This window comes from Rhipicephalus sanguineus, chromosome 10 (genome assembly GCF_013339695.2).
Source record: "Rhipicephalus sanguineus isolate Rsan-2018 chromosome 10, BIME_Rsan_1.4, whole genome shotgun sequence".
Classification (NCBI taxonomy): Eukaryota; Metazoa; Arthropoda; class Arachnida; order Ixodida; family Ixodidae; genus Rhipicephalus; species Rhipicephalus sanguineus.
This window is the reverse complement of record NC_051185.1, coordinates 4,043,634-4,070,059: the sequence shown is the minus strand read 5'-3', so window position 1 is coordinate 4,070,059 and position 26,426 is coordinate 4,043,634. Positions and strand designations below refer to the sequence as shown.

General features: G+C 49.8%; 2 protein-coding genes across 2 annotated transcripts; one reads left to right on the top strand and one right to left on the bottom strand.

Annotated features, from left to right (window-relative positions):
* Window positions 1-2,333: 2,333 nt before the first annotated feature.
* On the bottom strand, window positions 2,334-11,262 carry LOC119406847 (adiponectin receptor protein). The gene is made up of 2 exons (XM_037673594.2): window positions 9,841-11,262; window positions 2,334-2,450 (listed from the first exon to the last, which is right to left on the bottom strand). The coding sequence occupies exons 1-2, from the start codon at window positions 10,891-10,893 to the stop codon at window positions 2,337-2,339; spliced, it is 1,167 nt and encodes a 388-aa protein (XP_037529522.1). The 5' UTR covers window positions 10,894-11,262; the 3' UTR covers window positions 2,334-2,336.
* A 9,626-nt stretch (window positions 11,263-20,888) lies between these two features.
* On the top strand, window positions 20,889-24,300 carry LOC119406846 (nuclear FMR1 interacting protein 1-like). The gene has a single exon (XM_037673592.2). The coding sequence runs from the start codon at window positions 20,970-20,972 to the stop codon at window positions 22,032-22,034; it is 1,065 nt and encodes a 354-aa protein (XP_037529520.1). The 5' UTR covers window positions 20,889-20,969; the 3' UTR covers window positions 22,035-24,300.
* Window positions 24,301-26,426: the final 2,126 nt, after the last annotated feature.

The window sequence follows — 26,426 nt, the reverse complement described above, 5'->3', positions numbered from 1 at the left end:
GCTACTGGTACCGACGACGAAGCACTGCCGTTCGCAGACGCGGAGCTAATTCTTGCGTCGCACGGGCGAATGCGCGCCGCTGAACGGTTCAGACAGCGACGAATAAGTCAATGGCAGCGACGATACCAAACAAAACAGCTTAAAGAAACGAAAAATCAGCAAACACAGGCTTTAGCGGGGACCTCACACCAACAGATAGCGCGCCGGTTCGAGTACGCGCAGCCCAAGATGGCGATTTCGCCAATCTTGCACGTTAGACGGCGCGCATTTCAATATGGCGCCTCCCTGGCGTGAGAATTTGAAAAGGTGTATAGTTGGGTTTGGCTGGCCCTAAAAAAAGCGCCAATCCTACGCCCAAGTCGCTGCCCCAGCCCCGCTGCTGTGTCTTCACGGCTCGCGAGCGCACCAATGTTGCCAGACTCTCGGACCGCTCGCGTCTTTATAAAAATATTCGATTATAAATTAAGTGCTTGACCAAATGTGCTAAAATTTCGCCAGCTTATTTGTGAATGTCCGAGGATTAATCCACATAACACAGATTATGATCGAAAATTGAGTGTCATGGCCCCTTTAAATTTGGAGCGAACATTTTTGTAAATAGGCGTATGCTGCTTCATTATATAGATCTATAATAACAAATTTGCAAATGTACCGAAGTATGTTAAGATACAATTAGGAAGTATCGTATCGGATACAATAATTCCGGAAGTATCTTGTATCTGTATTTCAAATACTTCTTGCCCGAGTATCTTGTATCGTACCCAGCCCTGACATAACCCGGTATCCTACGGTTTTCGTCTGTCGCGGTGGTGCGAATTGCAAGCTGAAACCAAGACTTCACTACCCACGATGGACGTAAAGCAAATAGGGCGCCTCGATGTCGGTGGCAGTGGCACCCTAAAAGCAAAGAACGCGTTGGGCCGCCTGTCGGGATACCGCGACACAAGTTCCTGTGCACGCGAGTCCGGCACGGCCCGCGGCGTAAGCCGCGCGAAATGCAACCCGAGCTCTTCGTCGGTGGTCAGGTTCCGCCGGACTCTAGAGGACGGCGCTGAGCAAATGTGACGTCGGAGTATATCGGTTCACCACTCATCAGGCACGTATTCACAAACCAACATTGTCCTTATCAGTTTTTTGCCTTTAGTGCGTTTGATAAACGAGGTAGGTCAGTATTCACAGATACACCTTATCTTCTACCCTGCTACCATTTTTGTGCCCTTATAATGAACGTAGAGTGTACAGTAACTAAAGGAAAACATAAGGTTGGTTTGTGAATGCGGGCCTCGGTCTTCGCCGTTGATGGATTTTTTTTTTTTTTTTGCTCCTAAGGGAAGTAGACATGCTATATTTTAGTCAAACGCGTAATTGGGAAACTAATAAGTGTAATAAGCAATTCATTAAATTGCTAACTTACCGGCCCACAAAATGAATTCATGACATTCATTCACACAGCAAAACGTAACTGAATTACTCTAATTTCACTACTGCCAAGTCTTGTGCAAAGTGTTTGCCCAAGATGAGTTGTATTGCGCTTGCTCTGTTCTGCAGGCACCTTAAGGATCTCAACTTAAGCGACGGCAGCCAAAAGCAAGACGAGCCCTCATAGTCATAGCCACACATCGGGCATGTGCCCCTCCCGAATTTTCTTACTGACACGGATGCGCGGCCCCACTTCGGGTTAAGGACGTGCCCCCACCGAAATAAATTTCTGGCTAGGCCAGTGAGTGAGAACTTTATTCACTGCTCATAGCCAGGCGCTTCCGAATGATGGCGATAGCGTCGAACACTTGACATGTCGTCGGACCATCGTGCACTCGGCGGACGTGGAAGTCGTGCAAAAGCCGCGCATGTTGATAGCGATAAATTTGTCGTCGGACCACGTACTCTTCAGACGATCGAGTACCGGACGCATCTTCTCTTCAGGTCACAGGTGCACTCCACATAAGACGCTCTCGCCTATATCTCATCTTTGTTAAGCATGCAAATGGTGCAGATGCCTCGCGTAGGCTTTCGAGGCCTTTTTTTTTCCTTTACGATTTTCTTTTGTATGGACACCGAATAGCCGTACACGAGTGACTTTTTTTTTATATGCCGCGCAGAAGCACCTGACCAACGATCCAGACCTTCAAGAAGGCCCGACAGTTGATCCCAGCAAGTGCGATGCGTACAAGGAAGGGGTTCCACATCGTGCACAACAATCGCCAATGAAATCATCGAGGCAGTTCAAGTCACCACTTTGGACATTCAGCAGGAAGCCAAGCTTTAAGCACAGACTACGCACGACAGAGTCACCGGCGACGAGAAAGAAAAAAAAAGAAAGGCCTCCTTTATTGCTCTCAGTCCTGACACTCGCCCATGGTGAGCCTCTTCATGGCCATCTCGGTGATGCCGTGGTAGTGGACTAAGGCGGCAGCAATCACCAGGATGTGGAAGATCTGGTGGCTGTGGAACTGCAAGAACAAAGAAACAAACATCATCCACCAAGGACAAAAGCGCGACACTGTTACTATGTTTAACCAGGTCTCGGACAATGTCGAATAGCCACGTTGTGTCCTAGCTTCGCGAAATACAGTTGTTCATGAAGGTGGTCGATCTACGATGCCACCCTCAAGTATGGTTTCTAAACAAATCATGCTATGCACTAATTGCTAGCGCTATTGGCATGCTGGCTAAGAAGACTTAAGTTCATTAAACGGACGGTTGTATAAAGTGTCATATTTTGCGCACACAATTTCTGGCGTTTTACGTGCCAAAACCACGATATGGAGGGCACCGGAAATTTCGTCCACTTGGGATTCTTTAATGTACACCTCTAGTATTTCGCCTCCATCGAGCCCGCGTCTTTCTGGTCAGCAGCCGAACACAGTAACCACTGTGCACCACCACGGCGGCGCACAATTGTGCAAGGCGCTCTCGCTCAGCGCGTTCCTTGACCTTTAGAAAAGTTGGCGCCTAGTGTGATGCACTAAATACATACTGGAAGTGCTCGCCAAGAAGGTGATATTCGATACTGTCGATCGCCTGGGGTGTTTTTGCTGAAGTTTGAGTTTCCCGGCCTTTTGTTTACGCCGTTCCACCACACCTTACTCTCGTCTGTATGAGAATTAACATTGCCTACGTCTACCTTGCTTAGCACGTCCGCGTATCCCGAGACAGAATCGCGAAGCAGTGACCAATTAAGCTCTTCTTCCGCGCTTGATTAGCGATACCGTTAGTGCATTTTTCAGCGGCACCAACAATAAAACCTGTAAAAACATGTCAAGTACACAATTCCACGGATCTCTCCGAGTTTATAGTGTTGTAGAGAATATAACTACTGTTCTTGAAAACGTTCCAGTCAAGGTAGTAGTAAGCACACACCTGAGAAACAAACTAGTGGACGACATGAAAACATAGACCAGCTTGTTTCAAAGCGCTTTGCCTGTGAAGAACCGAGTATTGGTCCATCTTGAACGAATAAACGAGGACGAGAAAAGGGACGACAGACAACGGCGCTGTGGTCTGTCGTCCTGAGAGGAGAACTCTTGTGCCTCCCTTAGGATCCCCTACTCTTATTGAACCTCGGCTTTCAAAGGAAAGGATGTTTATCCAACTGTAGCAATGGAGCATCGAATACTGAGATAAAGAAATAATCTACTGCTGCACTGGAATTGAAGTCCAAGACCGGAGCAGACGACGAGTAAAAAAATGGCTGGCTCTCCCGTGATCGAAAGATGTAAGCATGAAATGGCTACCGAGGCGAACTTGGTCGCAAGTCATCAACTTGAACGCATCTTTCATGAATTTTCCCGCTCGGTCGCCTCCCTACGTCGAGAGCTTATTAGCACCGTCCTGGCCCCGTCATCCCTCTTCCTACATATCAGGGGGTCGATAACCCGCTCCTTTGATGCCCTTGCAGAGGTGCAGGCGGAGCTAAATCGTTTCAAGACAAATTCCGTAGCTGGTCCAGACCGGGCCTCCAGTCGCATGCTCCGGAACCTGGATGATTCCTCCATCCAATACGAAGCAATGTTGGGAGCAAGGCACCATTCCCGAGGACTGGAAATTTGCCAACCTTATCCCGATTCCCAAAGCGGAAAAGATAGCCAATTTGCTTTCCATCTCCCTCACATCCTGTGTGGGCAAACTGATGGAACGTGTTGTCCAGACCGGTCTCCTCCGCTACTTGAGGATCATCATCTACTTCCCGACACCATGTTCAGCTTCCGCCCACACTCTGCGTCGTCGGATATCATGCTCCTAGTATACTCAAACACCAGGTGCTCTACAATCTTCGTTGCCAAAGCCTTTGATAATGTACAGCATACCGCCATAGGATCACCAGGCTTTGAGAGTGGGGAAGAGGATGTATACATATGTGAGGGATTTCCTTACCAACCGCCAAGTGCAACTTTACACCAGCGCAGGGAACCTCTCCACAACCAACCCCGACAGCCGTGGAACACCTCAAGGCTCCGTTATTTCCCCTCCTCTTCAATGTCGAACTATTCGGACTTCCCAAACGCCTGGCTAACCTCCCAAATCTGAATCACACACTATGCTGATGACCTCACCCTGTGGGTTACACGATGTCCCGACCACCGACCGCGTGGGCAGCTAACTCTCTACGGTTGGCCTGTACTGCTCGGCAATTATTCAATCACGGGGACGCAAATCCAAAGAGGTCTCTTTCCATATCCAAGTACAATTTCAATTTGTTTATTTCAGACATACAAAAATTCACCATGTGGTACATGTACTCGAGGTAAGGCAAAATGAGTCTGACTCGTATGCCTCCTGACGAGGCCTTCACCCCGGACTTACATGTCGACAGGGATGCAAATCCCTCAAACAAATCACATCCGCATTCTCGGACAGGCCAACTGTGGCAACTCCACCGCTCTTCGGCGGACCGACCAATCTGTCATTGAAATAGGTCGCCTCCTCAAGCGGGTTGCCAACAAACATGCAGCACAGAGTGGCACCTACACTGATATGAATCTCGTGAACGGACGGTACGACGACCACACACAGCACTCTCGACAAGTGCACTCACTGATCTTATTACAGTACATATAGAGCTGATCAAGGCCAAATGCTTCTTTACATCGGGTTAGGCATACGTACGAGCGGTTAAAGTTGCACCAACGCAACGGAACAAACCGCCTTTTGAGGCCCTGCATGACGTACGCGCGCATGCAAACACAACGCGGCTAGCAGACGACGCATGGAGCAATCCACACTAGGCGCGCTTCAGCGAGTGGCCGCCAGGCGGCGACTCCGCTCGATCTCGCGGCCAATACGAGGCTCCCTGCGCGCTTCTCGATCGCATCGATGCTTCTCTTCGCAAGACATACAATACCACCTTAGGACTCCACATTTAAACTTACGGCACTTGGAGTGTCAAACACGGTTAATCAAAGCTACCCTTACGTACCAGCGACTCTCTCACTCACGCATGCGGGACGCGCTGTATTGCACAAAATTGGGCTCCTACCTTCGCCGGCAGCTCAACGGCTCAGCCTCCGTATTCGAACATCACGCGGATCGCAGGGCCGACGTTTCGCATGTCGCTCCGACGTCACCTACGCAACGCCTCTCGGCACCCGCATTGATCAACAATGGTGGCCGTCGCCCCACACCGTGGCTGGAGCACGGCACGCCGTGTAATTCACCACACCGATACTACAGTTTCTGAATAAGAGGTTTCCATTGCTTTGGCAATGTCTGACCCTACAACCAAGGCAAGCGATTCCCAATTGGCCATCCGAAATTTCGACGCGGGCCGCATCTCTACGCAGGCTTACTTCATCATAAAGGGTCACACACCTCCAACCTCACCTCGCCTTCTTGTCTGGTCCCATGAATCCCTTAGTGGAATTTCGCAGGCACATACTCGCACCCGAGGTCTCCACTGCCGGGCGGACTGCATAGGTCGGCAAACACCCTCATGAGTCGACTCACTCAGACTCAGATCGGGCCGTGAGTCTGAGTGAGTCCGGGAGAGTAATATTTTGGTGAGCGAGTCCGAGTGAGTCTCGTTGAAGAAAATTTTTGCGAGTCTGAGTCCGACTGAGTCCAGTTGAGGAAAATATTGGCGAGTCTGAGTCCGAGTGAGCCCTAAGCGCAAAACATATTTCTTGAGTGAGTCCGAGTGAGCTCCACCTTTTGTTGCCGACTTGTGGTCCTATCTACTCATCTTCAGCATTACTATCAGCCTTATATCAGCTTACGTTTATGCTCAAGTCTAATCACACATATCTCAGCACACTAAGATTCACGCGCTACCCCAATAGTTATTGATCAGAGACGTGAGTTAGGGTAAGGGGTGCCATAACCTCTCCCCGCAAACTTTTTCATGGGACGTTCTTGATAAAAATATCTCGTGTGAGTCGAGTATTTAATGAAGATGTCCTTACTGGATTGATATATGATAATGAATGACGACATATGATGATAACTCGTATTTGAAGGTACAAGATTAACAGGCGTATCGTAGAGCACCGATTACGCGAGATATTGACGTTAAAGAGGAGTGACACCATGGTCGAAAAAGCTAATTTTACGCCAACGGATTCATGAGTCGACTCAGACTCAGGTGAAGCCATGAGCGAGTCCGGCTGAGTAATATGTCGGTGAGTATGAGCGAGTCCGCTTGAGAAAAAGTTCAGTGAGTCCGAGTCAGAGTGAGTCCGGTTGAGAAAAACTTGGGTGAGTCCGAGTTCGAGTGAGCCCTCAGAAAAAAATATATTTCTTGAGTGAGTCTGAGTGGGCTCCATTTTTTTTTTTGCCGACCTATGGGGTGGAGTCCCTTATGCCCCACACCAGGGGCATAGCTGGGGGGGGGAGATCTGCAAAAATTTTCGATTTTGCTTGCGTATGTATACACGCACACATACAAACACATGCGCGAATATACATGAAGTATGGTTGAACTTCATGTACCCCCCCGAAAAAATTTTCTGGCTACACCCCTGGCCCCACACTTCCCATTCTTCGCCCTCACACGCCCCCGAGGAACTAGCCCCTTTGGTTACTTACACAGACATTCTACAGCACTACAGACTAGGCCATCTCCCCTAAGGACTTCCCCCAATGTGATGCCGTCCTATGGCATAAGCTTCAGGCGGGTGTCTTTCTCAGCCCCTGGCTTCATAGCAAAGTATACCCACACCTTTTGTCACCACAATGCAGACACTGCTTGTGGTCAGCCACCCTCATACACATGGCGTAGACGTGCCCACAATACGCCGACGTTTCACACAGCAGACACAACAACGCCGGACAATCTCACGCGCAATGGAGCCCGCTGCATCCCAAGGGATCCCCGTCGACTTCCTCAAAGCAGCGTAACCGACCTCCGGATCGGTTCCCCTCTTCTGGGAGTAATAAAGCTTTAATCGTCGACACTGTATGGGCGTCGGCAGGGGGTGCGAAAGGGACGCTTGTACGTCCCCCTCACCAATACAAAATCCTGCCGACGCACATGGTACCCTGTATCTACCTTTGAAACGTCCCCCCCTCCCCCCCCGCTATTGGAAATGACAGAACTTCAATGTACTAGAAGTTACAGCTTAGGTGATATTGTGAACAAACATGAAGAACTCGGAAGCAATATTTCTTGTGACTTGTTCGAGCAGCAACCTTGCGCCAAGTCTTTCAAGATGATTTGGCTAGTTTGTTTTCATTTTTGTGGTGCAGCGCAAAGTAGGGTAAGGACCACAGAGACGCCTTCGTCACCTCTGTGTCCTGTCTCTCGCTGCACCACCTGAAATGTCGCGTAAACAGGTAGCTTGGACTGTAGACTGCGCACATAAACGTCATTTCTCCATGTGCCAAGGCGCAGAAGGTAGTGATGCAGAACTATCAATACTATCGATAGCCGAGTCACCATCGAACTATCAATGGTAAAAAATAATATGAATAGCGCTATCGAGAGTAAGTACTATCGATAGTATAAAATCAACAGCACGAACTGACTACAAAATAAACTTGGTTCCACGCATGCGTGCTACATAGTGGATAGCGCTATCGATAGTAAGTACATAGTGGTACACTGCAATAGCGGATAACACTGTTGCGGCTATTCACGGCTAAAATATGTCATTAAGTACATAGTGGAGCCAGAGGAGCAGGCTGAAGGGCAAGAAAGTTGACATGCTTGTGTTGTTCACGAGAGTGCTTCGCTGACACGTGATCATTAAGTCAAACTATTCAGCTGTAGCGGAAAGGAAGCCGTTACATGGGGTGGAACCGCGCGGCTTCAAATTATCAAGAACCAAGTTTTTTATTTGTAAGATGTAATTGGTTGCTTTCGAATATGAATTTATTGATGGACATACGATTCCATTTTCACAGCGGAAAGCATTTCTCGCCAAAAATTTGCTCATAAATTAAGTGAAGCTGACAGTAGGCTATCGCGAATATTTTGGCAATTTGGCCAGCCAGCAACAGCATCGTTATTCACACCACTATGGATAGTTTGTCACGTGGTTGTGACGGTGAAGAATGTTGCAGCAAGATTGGGAAATACGAAGCTCTTTATTTGGTCGAACTTGTGGCCACAAAATCAAAACTCAAAAAACAAGCTATACACGCAGCGCACTGATAGCGGCGAGGACAGTCGCCGGCCGTCGAGTAATCTGATAATCGGTGGAACGCTTCGTCGTTTATACATCAGTCATCGAACCTTCCAGCGTTATCGCTGGTGCTGGCGTAAGCTCTCAAATAAACTTGAATATTCGCGTCTGGCACGTAATCTTAACCAAATGATCTCAAACAATCTCGAAGCTTCTCAAACACTGCGGCACGGTCTGCGTCAAACGCTGCAAACAGTCTAACCCGAATACCCAAATACATCAAAACAAAGCAATAAACACACGTGGCAGTAATATAGCTAGTAATATTATCGATGGTACTACCGATTCAACTATCGATAGTAGTACTATCGGTAGTTTGTTAACACTATCGACAGTTTCAAAGAAACTATCGATAGCATCGATAGTCAATTTATCAATAGTTCTGCATCACTAGCATAAGGGGGTACGCGCTCAGCATTAATCTTCAAATATAGTACGTAAACCCAGCACCAAAAGTTTAGATAGCTGGCACTGATGTCACTGAAACCGCCTGGAGCACTGCACGGTGCGACGTTTGTGTGTACGTCAATGTATATCAGTACATCGCATGTGTGTTCTTTCGTTATTCACGCCAATAACGTTCCGACCGCGTCGTTATCGCAATGAAGCAGGGTAACCACAACTTCATTATGCTACCTTGACGTCATCATTGCCAACATAATACGTAGCAGTAAGTCTATTGCGTCACCTGCGATAGACATAGACGTCACCTGCGATGATAGACGTAGGTGCGGCCTACAGTGAAATTGCTGTAGGCCGCAAGAAGCATGAGGGGGTGGCAAACACCATTACAGGCTAAAACATTTAATAATATGCTACTATCTGGTAGGGGCTAGTTGGTGCATTCTTTCAGAAAGTAAGGACTGTGCAAAAAACACATCACACCATATACGACAACACCTGCGCAGGTGTCGTCGTCTCTGTCTATAGTGTGTTGTGTTTTTTGTTCTTTCTGAAAGGCTACTGTTGCCAGCATAGGCGTGCGCACAGGGGGGCAGGGGGAGCGGCCGCCTCCCCTAATCACCTAAGAGGGGGGCGGCGCAAAATCTGCCCCGTACATTGACCGTCCTAGTCACCTAAGAGGGGGGGGGGGGGGGCGCAAAATCTGCTCTATACATTGACTTAGTAGGGTGGGGGGGGCGCTGCGATGAACCTTCGCCCCCCACCCCTATGGGGAACCCTGCGCACGCCTATGGTTGCCAGGCGTAAGTTCACCACTCACCAGGATGTCACACTTGCCCGGGAACCAGCGCTCGGGCACGCGCAGCGCGTAGAAGAGCGCGCCCGCGATGTAGAGCGCGCCCATGAGGCACAGCCAGCCGAAGGAGGCCTCGTACACGGCGCTGAGGAAGCCCTGGGCAAACAGGTAGTGCAGCGCGGGCACCACACCACTCAGCCCGAAGCCCGTGAAGACGCCCGCGCGCAGGGGCCGATAGCGAGGCTCGCCGAACTTGTCCCAGAGGGAGACCACGACGGCCGCGATGCCCAGCACCACGACGACGGTGAGGTAGATGAGCTTGGGCTGCGTGTCGCAGTAGAAGCCGTAGTAGAGCCACGGTACGAATGAGCCGATGATGAGCAGCGCGATGCCGCAGTAGTCGAGCTTGCTGAACAGCTTGCCCACTTTCTCCGAGTGGCAGCTGACGGTGTGGAAGGTGAACGACATGCCCATGCACATGATGGCCCCGGCGAAGAAGCTGGCGAACACCACCTTCTCCTGCCACTGGATCTCGGCCGAGGGCCGCGTGAGGAAGTAGGTGGCCATGCCGACGAACGCCAGGCAGCCCAGCAGGTGCGTCCAGATGTTGCCCGTCTCGGTGTGCACTCGGAAGATTGAGCGGAAGCAGGCCGAGAACGACGGCAGCGGCGGCCGGTGACCTCGGTGCAGGAAGTCATTGTCCTGCAGCCACTGGGGCAGCGAGCTGAAGTGGCACACCTTCCACGCTTCCTCCCACACCTTGCGCACTAGCTGCTCGGCCTGTTCGGCCTCCTCGAGCACCTTGCGCACCAGGTGCTCGGCCTGCTCGGCGGCGCGCGCCGGCAGCGACAGCTCCTCGTCCACGCGTTCCTCCTCGTCGTCTACTTCGGCCGGAGTGCCGGGTGGCGCGAGCGACGTCTCGTCTTCGTCTAAGCACGCGTCGTCCAGGAAGCCCTCGAGCTCGGGCGCCGCCGTAGAGGTGGTCGCTCCGCGACGGACGACTACCACACCGCCGCTGCCGGAAACCGCAACCGCCGCCGAGGCGGACGCGCCGCGACGTTCGCGCACCTCCATCATTGCTGCTGCTGGTCACGTCAAGGTCGCCTGCCCGCCGTCGGTCACAAGGGTCCCAGCATGAGAGCGGCGAAACAGTTGTGTCGAGCCGCTCTTGTCACCCGCAGGCCCGCTGCTCCGGGGTGACAGCAGATCGCAATTTTGTGCGAAGCCGTCGCAGGCCGTCGTTCGCTGCCGTTATCGAATGAAACACTTCCTCTACGTGTAAACAGCGCACAAATATATCTTGACGTCAATCGGGCTACGCCGCCAGTGGGAGAAACCCACAGAGCGAACAATTTTTACAAGTGACCTCCAGCTGTCACAAGCCACACTTACATTTGCGGGGAATTTCGGAAATTAACGCGCAACCACTCACGACAACCCCTATGACGGTCGCGTCAACACACAATATATAAAGCGAAAATGCGATTGCCGCGTCCTCTGGTGGGGAAGGCAGGGTAGGTCAGTAATTCTACCACAGCAACGCCTCCTCTAGAAATGCGTTGGCCACAGTCTACGACAGCTAACCCTTTCAAAATGTACCGCAAAGGCTTTTTCGTCTTTTTCTGAAGCTAACTTTTTTAAAACATTGAATGAATTTTAACGAAACCAGCACTCGGTTTGTTTCACAGCAACACAGCATAGTCTCTCAAAAGTATGGTGGTAGAATAGAAGGTCATAAAGTTAATAGCGCGTCGCCGAATTGCTTGAGTTGCTCGCGGCCTCCGCTAGGTTCGCGACAAATCTGTGGGCCGAAAGATGTCCATCGCCAGCTTTCGATGTGCTGTAAAAGCCGGTAGTTTTCTGGCTTTAAAACGTTGTTTGTGTTTTTAATAGCTTGTAGTGGCTGTCTGCCAGCTTCAACCACAAAAGTTGATGTACCAGGCTCTATAGAGCTTAAAATTTTCTAATAGGCGCGGGTAATCTCGATAAGACTGACACAGAGTGTCGATCGCAAGGGACCCGCGTGTATTTTTTTTTTTTCGGAAGCGTGAAAATTCCTATCGGCGAGTGTACAGAGTAAAAAAAAAATATTCGGTTTCCACGTTATTGTATGTAGAGCTGGGCTTATGGACGTCGTTAATTTGTGATTTTCTGGCGGCAACGAAATTTAACTGTTACGCGCGGTCACGTGTGTGTGTGTGTGTGTGTGTGTGTGTGTGTGTGTGTGTGTGTGTCAACAGTAGTGTTGGGAAGAAATACTGTACTTCATCGTGAACATATAAAATACGGGCAACCATGGTGGGATGCGAAAGCATCGCGGGGGGTGCGCGTCGAGTTTCTGTTTCTCTTATGTGACTTATGGGATGGTGGTTGTCGAATTACAGCTTGCCGACGCTGACGTTTACGTACGGCTTTCCGAGAACGCTGCTCCACCGGCAGCTCCACCGCTCATAGAGTTTACCGCCACCGCTGCTCCGCGGCGGTGGCGCTGCCGCTGCAACTAGCGCCGACGTTGACGTTGTTCATGGCGTTTCGCACACACAGCGAACGCGCGCTTTCACAGCCTCGCAGCTTCGAGATCGATTCGCTTGCCGGCGTTGTCGTTTACATTCATCTTCGCGAACGTCCATAGCGCCGTTGCGAAGGAGAGTGCAACGCTTGCTGGCGTTGCTGTTTACGTTCAGCTTGGATGGATGCTGAGCGTGCGTCCCCTTTATAACGGGGCGGTGACAAGTGTGCCACCTGGCTCGACAAAAAAATCTCTTTCCTTTTTTAAAGGGGTCATGAAGCACCCCTTGGGCTGATTGAAAAAACACATCCTGCGGAAAGCTGACACGGCTATGAACTGCTCTGCCAAATATTACAGTCGTGCGCGCCGCGTAATGGCCACAAGCGGAGCGCGAAGTTGCCGTTTCCCCAGGCACCCTCTTTTCAAACAGAGGCCGGTTCTCACTCTCGTCGGTGGGCGGGGCGTCTGTCCGCTGTACGTCGCAAGAGACATAGCATGCTTATTGGCCGATAGCCGACGTAAATCGAGAGCGGCGTTCGGATCAGATGCGCTTCTTGCCGCGGGGTGCCGCCACTTGCCGGCGCCGCACTCCTCAGTACACGGTAGCCGCACTCGCGCAAGCGAATCACAGCGGGAGAGCGATCGCGTTTCATGACGCGCGCTGGCGTAACTTCTTTCCCCCATGCCATCCCTCCCTGTCTAGCTTCCAGTGCGCTCGCCGGCACGAGAAAAGAGAGAAAGCGCTGGGAGCGTGCGCCAAACCCCCGTAACTCCTCTGATTCTTGACGGATTCGAGAAATTTTTGCGGCAATCGATTCGGGGGGCAGTACACTCCGATACTGAGGCCATTAGATCATTACTTGGAAAAGTGGTTCATGACCCCTTTAAATGCGAATGCATTTCTTAGTCGGGCTATGTCAGGCGTCGGTCGGTGTCCGCGCGCCTCTCCGCTCTCACTCCCTCTCCCATAGCAACAGCTGCGGGCGCGCGCGCTTATCCTCGCCCCTAGCAACCGGAGCAGGTGGTGCGGGCGGAGTAGCGGAGAGTGGAGAGGAGGAGCGCGCTCTGGCGTGCGAGGGCGCTCGCATCACGGGAGCTCGGCGGAGCTCCCGCGTGTGTGGAGAGGATGTAGGAGAGAGTAGGTGCAGTGCTTCGCCGCTCCTTCTCTCGCCGTTCGCTCTCTCTCCTCCCTGCGCCACCACCTCAATGCAGTGCGTTTGAAACGCGTTTGTAGCGTTTGTGCTGCCTTGGCACAGCCTGAAAACAGCGCGTTCTAAACGCGTTTGTGCTGCATTGAAGGCGGTGGCAACATCCCTGAGGTGATTACGAACGCACGTAGGAAGCGTTCGTTGAAAGAGGCCCCCAAAAGGGAGACACCTCGTCGATGTGTATGAAAGAAAACTGTCTCGCAGTACGAGTCGCGGGCTGACCGAAGTGAAGTGGCGCCCAGCAGCAGCGATTAGGTCAACGATTTATCCCTAGAAGGACCCCTGAAAATACCCTAGATTGCATGAAAAATCCCTAGATTGACTTTTTAATGTCGTACTTTAGGTTAATTCAACATTAAAAAAGCATAAAGAAAGCTCGCGGTGTGGCCCAATTCATCTGCATCCTATTAGAAGTATGAAGCGTCATATTAACAGCCACTAGCTGAAGGTCGTTTTTCTCGGATTGCAGATGGAGTGAGTTGCTACAGCGCTCTTTACCTCTGTTGTCTCGTCCCTTCCTAATCGTTCTTGCGCTGTAAACCTTTTTGAGACAGACAAATTCGTCAAGTTCACTTTGCCAACTCAGAAGGCATAGACGTTCGGGACAATCGCAAGTCTGTAACCCCTTTCTTGTACTTGCAACTTGCGAGGTGGCAGTGAGCTTCTAATTTTCCACATTTGCAATAAGCGTTGCATGATTTGCAGTAGATATACAAGACATTTTTTTGTTTTTGTTTTGTTTTTTTTTTTAATAGCTGAGCCTGATAGCTATCCTGTGTACTTCGATTCGCTTCCCACATGGCCAAATATTTTTGTCGGTACTTTCGTTCTTATGAAAACGGCGCGATGGAAAGCCTGAAAAAAAATTACACCATCCCCCGCTCAATTGGACCATGAGGCGATGCGAAGCCGGAGCACTTGCACGATCCCGTTCCGTTGGCTTTCGTTGGGCATGCTATGCTACCGACCTCACGTCGTGGAACGCGAAGAGGGACGCTACGCGCGTTGTGTCTTCCCTCTAGCCTTGCCGTTAATTCTCACAGGGCGAGCGGGGAACGCGGTCGTCAGGCGCGCGAGGGGGGAGCGTAGGAGAGGAGAGGGTACGCGCATGCGCTGGCGCTCATCGCGGCGTTGCGCAGGAGAGGGGCGATGCGAGAGAGGACGCGAAGCAGCGTTTCGGCATGTCGAGCCCTCGTTTCAGAGGGGGAGAGGGGGGAGGGGAGGTGGAGGAGGTGTGTGGAGAGGGTTTGCGCATGCGCAGTAAGGGTGGTCACGCCGCACACTACCACCGGTTTGAGCTCCGCTAAAAGATGCTTCGCATCTAAAAAAACGAACAGTCTTTTAGTCCCTTTCGTCGCGGCGTTTTCATAATAATGGATCCGTACGAACTAGCCCAATTGTCAGCCCTACTTTCACTCTCTCTCTCTGAAATTCTCGTGGTCCTGAAGTTATTAGACATGGAGACTTAGCGCGGTGAAAGCATGCGGCGATTGTGAACTTGGCACGTTTTCATGCGCCCTACAAGAAAAAATTTCTCGTTGTTTCACAAAGCAGCAATCACTCAGGGTGCTCATGATAATACGCGCGTGCGTGCTAAACACGACTGCGATATCGCCTTCACTCGGCCCAGCAGAACACCAAAGATCTCTGCAATGAAAAACAGCAAATAGCTATAATTATCGTTTTTTATAGCCTTTCTTGTTGAAAAATCGTGAATACGCAGTAATGCTTCTCATTAGGCAGCGTAATGCCACATTTCAGTGATTTGAATAAAAAAGACGCGAAATCCCCGAGAGATGTAGGGAATCCTTACAGTTAGGCATAAATCCCTCGGGTTGACAGCAGCGGCCGTATAATGTACTTTTATTCCGTGTTTTGCACGCGTTCTACCGGCACCCCAGGGGGGAGGGAGGGGGTCCTTGATGCGCGCCGGATGGATGGATGGATGGATGCTATGAGCGTCCCCTTTATAACGGGGCGGTGACATGTCTGCCACCAGGCTCGAAGGCGAAAAAAAGAAAGAGAAAGAAGAAAAAAAACTTCCTTGTTTCATGTTGTCCTAACGCCTTATCTACATTGATTAAATCTATGTTATTATACCAAAAAATATAAATTCACGGTCCATCTCTCTGCCTTTAAGGCAGAATGACCTTTTTTTTCCCAATTATTTATTTTTGTACTTTATCTCTACTTTTCTGCCACCAATACTCTAACCGTCTCTTACTTATTTCTATCGCGGACGTGTTCAGCTTTCCATTGTTGTCCCTAAAACCCAAGGCTTCATGTAGACTCGTGCCCACACGTATACCTGGGTGAATATCGCCACATTCAATCAGTACATGTTCCATCGTTTCCTTAGTTCCCCCGCAGCATGTACATTGTTCTTCTTCGTTACTGAATCTCGCTTTATAACTACGCGTTCTAAGGCAGCCCGACCTTGCTTCAAACAGTAAAGCGCTTCCCCTTGAATTATCATAAAACCTTTCCCTCCTTATTTCGTTTTTTCCTTTTCGGTAGTTACTCAGAGCCGGCTTCTTTTCCATCGCTGTCATCCAATAAGTCCTCTCCGCCTCTCTGACCTTCCGCTTAATGCTCCTTGTTGCCATATCGCCCGCACTGCTAGCCGTATATTTACTGGTGAGCCTCCTAGTTCTTTTTCTCCACTGCGTGTCAACGCTTTTTCTATACAAATACCTGAAAACCTTCTCTGCCCATCTACTCTCCTTCATTTTCCTCAGCCTCTCTTCGAATCTCATTTTGCTCTGCGCTTCCCTCACTTCAAAGCCTGTCCATCCCATATCACCCTTTACCGCCTCATTTGTCGTCTTCCCGTGAGCGCCCAACGCGAGGCGGCCCACCGTCCTTTGATTTACATCCATTCCTGATTGCACCTCTGACTTCATGCACACCACTGAGTTCCCAAATGTAAGCCCCGGAACCATCACACCCTTCCACAGCCCTCGAAGCACCTCGTACCTATTGTATCCCCATAAAGCTCTGTGCTTCATAATTGCAGCATTCCTCTTTCCCTTTGCTACCGATGCTTTCTCTTGTACCTCCATATATCTATCCCCCTCATTTACCCATACTCCGAGGTACTTGTACTCGCTTACCCTCGGTATTTTTTGGCCCTGTATTAAGACCGTATGGTCTCCGTGATCATTGAATACCATCAATCCACATTTTGTTGCACTAAATCCTAGTCCTAGAGCCTCACACTCCCTTCCGCATATATCTGCCAGTCGCTGTATATCATCTTGACTGTCCGCAAATAAGACAATATCATCAGCATAAAATAGACCTGGAAGCTTCTGCTCAACCATCGCTCCGACCTGTTTGTGTGACAAATTAAATCCAATGTTGCTACCTTCTAGCGCTTTTTCCATCCTCGCCATGTACAGCATGAATAGCAGCGGGGACAAAGGGCATCCCTGTCTCAGCCCCTTGCTAATTTCAACGCTGTCCTTGCTACTTATTCCTTCCCATTCTATACAAACTGTATTTTCTCGGTATATTTCCCTCAAAAGCTGTACACAGTCGTCACCTATGCCCACTTCCTTCAATATATCCCACAAAATTTCCTGATTAACGTTGTCATACGCCCCGGTGATATCTAGATAAGCTACGTATAAGGGCCTGTTTTCTATTTTAGATATTTCTATACACTGGGTAAGAACAAACAGATTATCGTCTAACCGCCTGTCGATTCGAAATCCATTCTGAAGTTCTCCCAAAATATCATTTTGTTCTACCCACGCTTCTATTTTTAATTTTACTGCCTGCATCGCCAACCTGTATAGCACCGATGTAATTGTTAGCGGTCTATACGAGCGAATGTTATCCTTTTCTCCCTTGCCTTTATAGATTAAGTTCATTCTACTTTTTCGCCAACTGTCTGGTATTTCCCTCTCCTGTAAGCACTTTTCTACGGCTTTCAGCAGTGCTTCTTTAGTGTTATGTCCGAGTTCGTTAATGAGGCTGACGGGAACCCCATCTAAGCCCGGAGTAGTGCGCTTAGGAATTTTTCCTTCGGCCTTCTTCCAATTGAAATTCTCTAGTACTACATCTTCGTCGGTTGCACTCCTTTGCGTACTTTTACTCACCGGGGGAATCCCCTGGGGGACCTTTTTAAATGAATCGGCTGTTATCTTTCGGATGTAACCTAGCGCTTCATATCCTTCCAATTTATTTCCTCCTTCATCTACCATATGTTGTTGCCTTGTGACAGACTTCCTACCCAGCGCTTTTAGGTGGCTCCAAAATATCCTAGGCGCGGCCTTCTTCTTTTCGCGAATCTCTGTCATCCAGCGTTCACTTTCACCTTTAATTTTTGCCTCGACTAATTTCTGCACAATGGATTTTTGCTCTAAATATATTTCCCATATTTGGTTGACTTCGTCCAGTGGCCGCTTCTCCTTTTTTGCCTGTCTGTGCTCCCGTGATGCCTGACGTCGCATCTCGATCGCTTCCCGGATTTCTTTGTTCCACCAACTTTTTGGCTTTTTCTTTCCTTTCCAACAAATAGTTTTCTTCTCTATTTCCATTTCTTTCGTGATTACATGTAGCAGCTCACTATACTTCCAGTCTTTGCCTGGTAGTTCGTCTACTTTTTCCTCGACTCTTGCGGCTATATTTGTTATTTGTTTGTCATTTAGATACGAGCTGCCAAACTTTGATTCTATGTTCTTATTTTCAGTTTTATATCCCATTTGTAATATTATGCGTTTATGATCACTACCCAAGCTGTTAATGCCTTCTTCGTCTATTCTCATCTCTCTAAGTTTGTCATATATTCCTTCTGTCATGAGACAGTAATCAATGCTCGATTGCCTGTTTCTGACTTCCCACGTGATCTGCCCCTCACACTTAGGCCCCACGTTAACTATCTCAAGACTATGTTGCTCGCAGAGATCTAGCAATAACTTGCCATTGGTGTCTGAATATCCGTCAAGGTCATGAATGTGAGCGTTCATGTCCCCTAGAAGGATTATCTCGGCATCATGACCAAATTCTTTAATATCGGTGCTTATGCATTTCACTATCTCCAGATTCTTTTCTCTGCAGTTATTCCCCGTCCACAAGTAAGCTACACCTAGCCACGTTTTCTTTCCACCTACTGTGCCCGAAACCCATATGTGCTCTGAACACGTTTGTTTCACTCTCTCCCATTTTGTTCTGCTATGAATTAGCATTCCAACCCCCCCACCTCTCCTTTCTGATGTGATCCTGTTACATCCTTCCCAAACATAATTTTCAATATGTGGTGGCTCTTCCAAGTCTCTAAGGTGTGTTTCTGTAACCGCATAAACACCTATCTGTTCCTTGTTTAACTGTCCCTCAATCTCTAACCATTTTGCCTTTTTTCTGCCACCCTGCATGTTAATGTAACTAATTGCAACACGCGCCTTCTCCCTTCTTTTACCTTTTCTCTGTTTTTTCGCTATACTACCTGTCAAAGAGTCCCCCTGGTTGTTTTCCTCATTACAAGCTACCATGGGCACCGAAGGGCCCGCGTGCCCCCCAAAAAAGCTACTGCGCGTCCTGCAAGACGCCAACCCACCTCATGGCCAAGCCTCCTATCGAAGTGTATTCCGTCTCTTCGAAAACCACCCCACCTGTGCACCTCTCTGTTTATTTCCACTACCTCGATGCCTTTCTCTCTACTCATCTGCCATATCTCTTTGTTTGCGTCGACAACCGCTCTTTGCAGGTTGCCGTCACGCACCGGTACCTCCGGTATTGTGCATACCACTACCCACGAAAAACACGTCCGTCCTCTAGCACCACCACAGCGCTCAGCGCCGGCCCCCGTGCGCTGAGCGCTTTCTGGTGGACAGAAGGCGAACGCACCTGAGGGGAAATGGCGCGCATGTCATCGACCCCTTTCGCCAATGTGGTCGCTAGTTCGGCTGATTCGTCACTCAAGACGTCGTTTAGACCTCCCGCGATTATCACGAGGTTACGTCCATTAGACTTAGTTGCGAGTTTTGCGTTAGCTTGTCTCATCACTGATCCCAGCCTATGGCCAGGGAACTTCCCTATTAAAACTCGTTTGTCGCCTCTCACCCTTTCCTTGACTGCTTCTGCGCATGTAGCTAAATTCGAGACCCCGGCGATTATCACGTGATCCGACTTTTCTGCTGGACTTTCCCGCACCTGGCCACTGCACCTGTTACTAGCGCGTGCTACTGCTGTTGTTTTGTCCCCTCCCGTTCCCAAGACTACTTCGCGGAAGGTGGGTCCTGTGACCCTTGCACCTGTCTTTTCCAAACCTGTTTCCCCCTTCGCGCCTACCACTGTGGGGGTCGATGCCCCATTGTTCCCGCTGTCGCTTGCTTCCTTGTTCCCCACGGCTACCTTTGCTGGCATGGCTACCTTTGCTAATCCCTCCTCGGCTGACTTAAGCCTTTCCGCCATAGCCATCGTTTTTCCCCGCTCTGTCGCTACCGCTTTCTCCAGCTCGGAGATTCTCACCATGAGCTCATTCTGGGCGGCCATCATTATTTCCATCTTCGCCTCTAACTCGCATTGCTTACACTTGGCGTCAGCTCTCTCTGTCGTCTCATCCTCACAAACCTCTATTTTCCGCCCCATTCCGCATCCTGAACACTTTACGGTCTTTTTGACCATGGCTATAGATCGTTCACGCGGCGTATTAGATACACTTAAAGCCAAATGATATCACAAAACTCCGCAAGTATGTTACACTTCAAAGCACCCGTGCACCTTTCAGCCACGTGGTTGGCGAACAAACAAATATTAAAAAAAAACACCCGAAGCGACTGTCACACCACTTTGTACCAACAGTACAAAGTTGTAAGCTCTATTAAGCTGCAATCTAGTGGCTTAACCAAAAAAACAAGCTCGAATCATGCAAAAAAAGAAAAGAAAACTTATCTGACGCTGTCATTCCGGAGCCCACGAAAAACACGTCCGTCCTCTAGCACCACCACAGCGCTCAGCGCCGGCCCCCGTGCGCTGAGCGCTTTCTGGTGGACAGAAGGCGAACGTGAACATCAGAAGGCGAACGTGAGCTGCGCCTTCGAGCCGGATGTGTCCGACTAAACATAAAAGGGTGGGAGGCAGCTGTGTCCTCGGATCCGAAGTCCGAACATGAAATAAACGTTCTATTCTCTCTCTGTTTCTCAGTTTTCTGTTGACGCATAAAGTTTTGTATCTTCTAGCTTTCTACTAATTCTAGTAATCATTACCTACAACCACTTGTCTCTGGCGCTAATAGATGATGGATATGTTAGTAGATCCACTGCTTTCGTTTCAAGCTAGGACGCGGCGCTAGCGGCGCCGCGGTTGATTTTTGCGCCCCCTGTAGCGATTGTTGCAACTTTCAACTTGCGAATTTCGCCATTTCGTTGTGCGGTGGTAACGCGTGGTGCACGTGCAAGCAATGCTCAGACGTTGAGTTGGTTGAGTATTCTATGGCTGCTGTTGAGAAATTCGTGCTGGACAACCCATTCCGTCCGGCATCCGCTTTAACTGAAGATGCACCGTCGGGCCCCCGCATTATCCGCGATGTCGGCTTCGCGAGAGAAACTTTTGGCCAAGATCGTGGTGCGAGTGGTCAACGTGGATTCAAGCGTCGCTTACCGGCGTGGGACTTTGGCTGCGACACTTGCGATCAAGGGTTCGCGAGCCAGGCGGATCTGTCCGTCCACTGTGCTGGGCACGTCGTGTGTCCAAGGGATGACTGCGGCTTCGAGGCCAGCCCAGCGGTCGTAGCGCTCCACGAGAAGTTGCAGCACGACAGCCCGTTTATTCGACGCACCGCAGCCGTCGGCACCGACGAAGATGTGGAAGAGTGGCGTCGCCAACGCAGGCTGCGCTATCCGACCTTGCAGAACATCGAGGCCAAGAAGGCGGCCGAGTTGGAGCGCCATGCACGTCGCGAAGTCATCAACGAAGACGCGCGCGGCGGCCGACGCCGTAGGCGTAATAACAACAGGCGTCGGCAGCGCGCACACCGACGTTCGTCGCCGGCCGGCCGCGTTCCTGAGCCCCCTCGGCAACAACAACCTTCCCAGCCGGAACCTTCGCCCGTCGAGGAAGAGCCCCCGTCGCGCGAAGATTTGCGAGACAAGCCGGACCAGATTACCGATTCGGACTCTGACGGCGAGCAGCATAGCGCAAATGCGGCGAAGCCGCCGGAGTCTTTGGTCAGCGGCGCCTTGGCTTCCCTCGTGGCCTGCTACGGAAGCGACGATGATGAAGCACCTGTCGAACCGCTGCCGTCGGAAGCGGTGCCACCTCTCCCGACCGAAGTCTTGCCCGCCGAAGTGAAGCCAGCAGTGCGAGCGAAGGCGACGCCGCCGCCTACGCGCAAGGCAGATTGGCCTCCCCGGAGGAAGTTGACGCTCTTGGAGCGACTACTGGCTTCTGAAATGCGCCGTGAACGCAACGTGATATTGCAGTGTGTGCACCATGTTGTGGACAATGACTTCTTTGGTCAGGCCGGGTCCGATGAGCCCCTGCTGTGCAGTCTCTAAGTGTATATAAAAAACACTGGCTTTTCTAAACAGGACTAGGCTTTTGGCCAAAGTACGGTGCATGCCACACGCTTCGAGATTTATTCCATTGAATTCCACTTTTAAGTGACTGTAAACTTGCAGATGCCACTTATGAAGTCGCACTGTTGAAGCCAGGCTTGGGCACTTTAGACGAGGGACAAATGGCAAAACAACTTGCACAAGCTGTAATTTTCATTGTTTCTCTGTCCGCGGTCAAAAGTGTGCTGTAGTTCACTTGTCATGCGAGACCGACTAGTAAAAACTTTAGTTTTAGTGAACCTTCAACACTTAAAAGTTGTGAGCACATAGAACTTTGGTGCGAAACCACTGTGCACCTGTGATAGCAATGATGATTGTATTAATGACAACGCGAGATCGCCTTTGAGACAGACTAGTTGCTTATGCCACAAGCTTTCTGGTGTGTCTAGTGGTAGGCGCCGTCGACATACTGACACGCTTGTAGCGAAGTCGCAGCGCATAGCCTCCGCCCAGCACAAAGCTCACTACCACCCTCTATGATCATGTGACAACTGGCACAGCAGCTGCAGAGCTGCCTCCGAGCACCGCGAGTCGGGGCACCTCCTGTGTGTTTACATGGGGCGGGCGGGCGTGCGGCCACGACAGAGGACGTTCTTGTGGCCCCAACAAGGACTCTGAAATGAACATATAAAAACTAGGTTGATGTGCAACTCTACCTCTGATAACACCACCATAACATCAGGTATCTTGACGCCACGAATGGATTCGTGAAATGCCATCAACGTTGCTGTAGTCTAGGTCACACGTGTACATTTTAATTTGTTAACTAATGTAAGAACGGACCTCCTAGCCCCACAGGACGCTCTTTGCTGTGGTATGAAAATGCATAGAGTAAAATTATGAACAGGCCCATAATCGTTACGGTAAATCCTCACACATAAACAAATTTGCCAGGATAGTTACTCATTCAAACGTGAAGAGCGATCTCAGTGATACTTTAATCGGCAATACAGCACACGCCATGGACAAGGTTGCTACATATCTGTCAGGTTTGCCATGGCAAACCTGACAGATATTTAGATATGCAACTGCTGGTCGCAGCTCTGCCCGTACGCTGAAAGTCGAGACTGCGAAGGCCTACAGCCCCTAAACATACTCTGAACATTTCACGCTTGCAGTTCGCCAGTGCAGTCTGCAAGACATGGAAATGTCTTAATGCGTATCGCAGCCAGGATATCCGTGTCTAATGCACTTGTGTTCAGTGTGTCATCGCAGCCGCATACAACTTGCTGAAGCCGTGCTTTCATTCCTTGCTGCGTTAATGAACCGAGCCACACCTTTAGTTCACGTGCATACTACAAAATCCTTTGGCCCCTCTGACTTCCGCATTTTTCAGTCATGATGAACTCTGCGCATATTACAAAGCTATCCACACTGCTTACGTATTTGTGCTCTGAGGTAAACGTGCTTCCAATGGCTCCACACAAGGCTTGTGCCAAAGTATGCTGTGCGGGACATTACAATGGCACACTTTTGACAAAGCTAATAATTTTTGTTAGATGAAATGAGCCGTGCAAACTGCTCAATTTTTGTCACATAACCTAAGTATTGCGTGCGGCCAAACTGCAAGACAGAAAAGTGAGAATTAAGTGGTTCCCGGCGCACGCGGGTGACGCGTCGGAACGCAATGCCAACCACAACGAGACGGCACACGCAGCGGCGCGAGCGCTAACTAACTGCGCCCCGGCGACAGACCGTCCGACGTGGTTCGGAGCCAAGGACCGCATGACGGACTATAACGACATCACAAAAGCCTACCGCATGGCTCGCAGGACTTTCCCACTCCCGCACCCGCGGTTGAGTCGAGCGGAGGCGGTACTATTGAGACAGCTCCAGACCGGATCGCTACCGAGTCTGGGACTGATGCATCGCATGTACCCCGAGACATACCCGACCGACAAGTGCAAGGTCTGCCGGAGGGAGACGGCGGATCACACGCACATCTTGTGGGACTGCATCAAACACCCAGAGGAAGCGAGATCAAGAACGATCCCGTCGCGGCTCGAGGAAGCCGCGAAGAGCTACGACCAGGGTCAACAGCTCTGGGCCATCCAGCAGGTCCTCGGGGCGCTCGAAAGGCAGGGACCCAGCGAGCCGGCAACGGTGAGCGGAGACCCGCGCCGAATAACGGCAACCCCGAAGACGACGTAGGCCCTCGTCGGGGCGCGCGAGCGCCCAACTGCAGGCACAAATAAAGTTTGTTCCAATCCAATCCAATCATGTTTAACAGCTGTGGCCAGGTTGTTGCGACGGTCTTCGTAAAAAAGAAATCGGACAGAAGCTTATTCCGCCTCTTTTGTGCTTTCCTGTGTAAGTAACCGCAGCACATCTCATCAATACACCATTTTTTCTTCGTTGCATAATGGCAAACAGCGCACGCACCAGCAAAAACACAGCAGCAACTGCGGTAGGCACAGTGGCTTTTGCCTACCGCACGTAACTAAACGCCGGATAACAGCACCACCGTATTTTCGTGACGTATGTCCGGTGGAATTCGTCTCTACCATATTGCTTACAGACTCTTAGAAATGAAAAGGTTATAGCACATGTTATATTATAAACATTCATATTTTATAAAACACACGCTTCCTATTCAGTATAAAAGGACTATAACAAAACATAATGCCAACCCCAGTTATGATTACAATGCAATGGCACTGAATTGTACTGTTTAAAAATGCAGCATGAAAAAAACTTGGAGGACACTTGAGCTTGGCCTTCAAGAGTAGAACGCGATAGCGTAATCAGGCCCCGTGCGCATCACCTTCTCAATTGCTAGCCTGGCTTCAATTCTCGGTGCATGCCTGAACCGTGCCGTAAGGAAACTAACGACTGTGTGCGTAACATTGGCCTTTCCAGCTATCCTAGAATGCCTACAGCAAACACAGTTGTTGAATGCCCACTACGCCATAACTGTTCCTTTTGCGAATCAGCGAAGGGGCCACTATGCATCCGTAAGGCAATACTTGAACCTACGCGGCTGCTCACTTTGTTGACGCTTCTGCAGCTGATGATGATTAAATATGTCTGGCGCTTTGTAAGAGTGGGCCTCTATACACCCACTCATTGCGCAATTCACGTTTTGACACCTGGTGCGATTCTACACTTTTGCCACGCAATATTACATGCGTTGAGACTCCTTCCACTACACGTCATTCATGTACATAACTTGCCCGCGACGTCGGTTCCTGTCTTCCGTCTGCCATCACCGAGCCAACGGGGCACATACGTCTCGGTGACTGCGCCGTGTTTACGCTTGTTTGGCGTAGTGCACGTGGTTTGATCGTTTGCCGTGTGCTTATGATGAAGGAAAATCGGTCAGCACATTATGCAGCCTTATGTCGTCTGCTGCCACGTGCTCAGTGATGGCAGCGCATGCAGAGATCGTATCCCAGAGTTCTGCGGTGTGACATAGTTGCAAGTTATTTATAGTGTTTTTTTTCCTAAGCAGTTTCAAGCAATAGTGTTGCTCTGTGGTAGAACCTTGCCGCGCAGATGGCATGGGTTCGATTCTCACTCGAACTGAAGTTTCTTATTATTTTATTTGCATATTTCTCGATTTTTCGGTCACGAACAAGATGGTTTTTCACTCACAATTAACGACACTGATGCCGGCATCGAAATTTCTGCGAAACGAACTTAACACTCTCGCGTTAAAACGTTGCACATTGTGCAGCATACGTATATTGATCTTATGTAAGTACCACTGCTTTTATAGACTGATCAAAGAAGTTGCACGTTTGGCTTTTTTGTGTATAACAGTGTATCGTATATAACAGGATGAGAGACAATGCCAGGTGTTTGTTTTGTTTTCTCTTGTGTAAGGCACACTACCCCCTAATCCTACAGCTCACAGACTTGCCGAATGGCACTCTGATATTTTGTTACAACCACACACACAAAAAAAAACAAATTTAAAGGGACACTAAAGGCAAATAACAATTTATGTCAGAGTGAAAGCCCAATGTATGACAACTTCTAAAACGGCAATATTATCAACAGCAGTGCCCTACTTACCGAGAAATTAAGCTAAATGTATCACATGATGAGCGCCACGAGTGGGACATTTTCGAAGTGATCCCGATGACGTAGGGAAGTCGGCCTACAATAAATCACTAGTAATCAAACTAGCAGCAGTAAAAAAGAACATTCCGAGCATCAAAAGACGTAATAAAATGCTGTTTGTTCGTTTCCGCTTGATTCATGGAAAACAAAACCTCCGTGGCGTTGCCATGGGGAACGGCGCGCGTGGTTCAAAGGTTCCGTTTTCGCCGAACTGTGCCTCGCCCGTCTCAGTGGTAGTTTCGGTATCGCGTACTGCCGTGCGTGTTT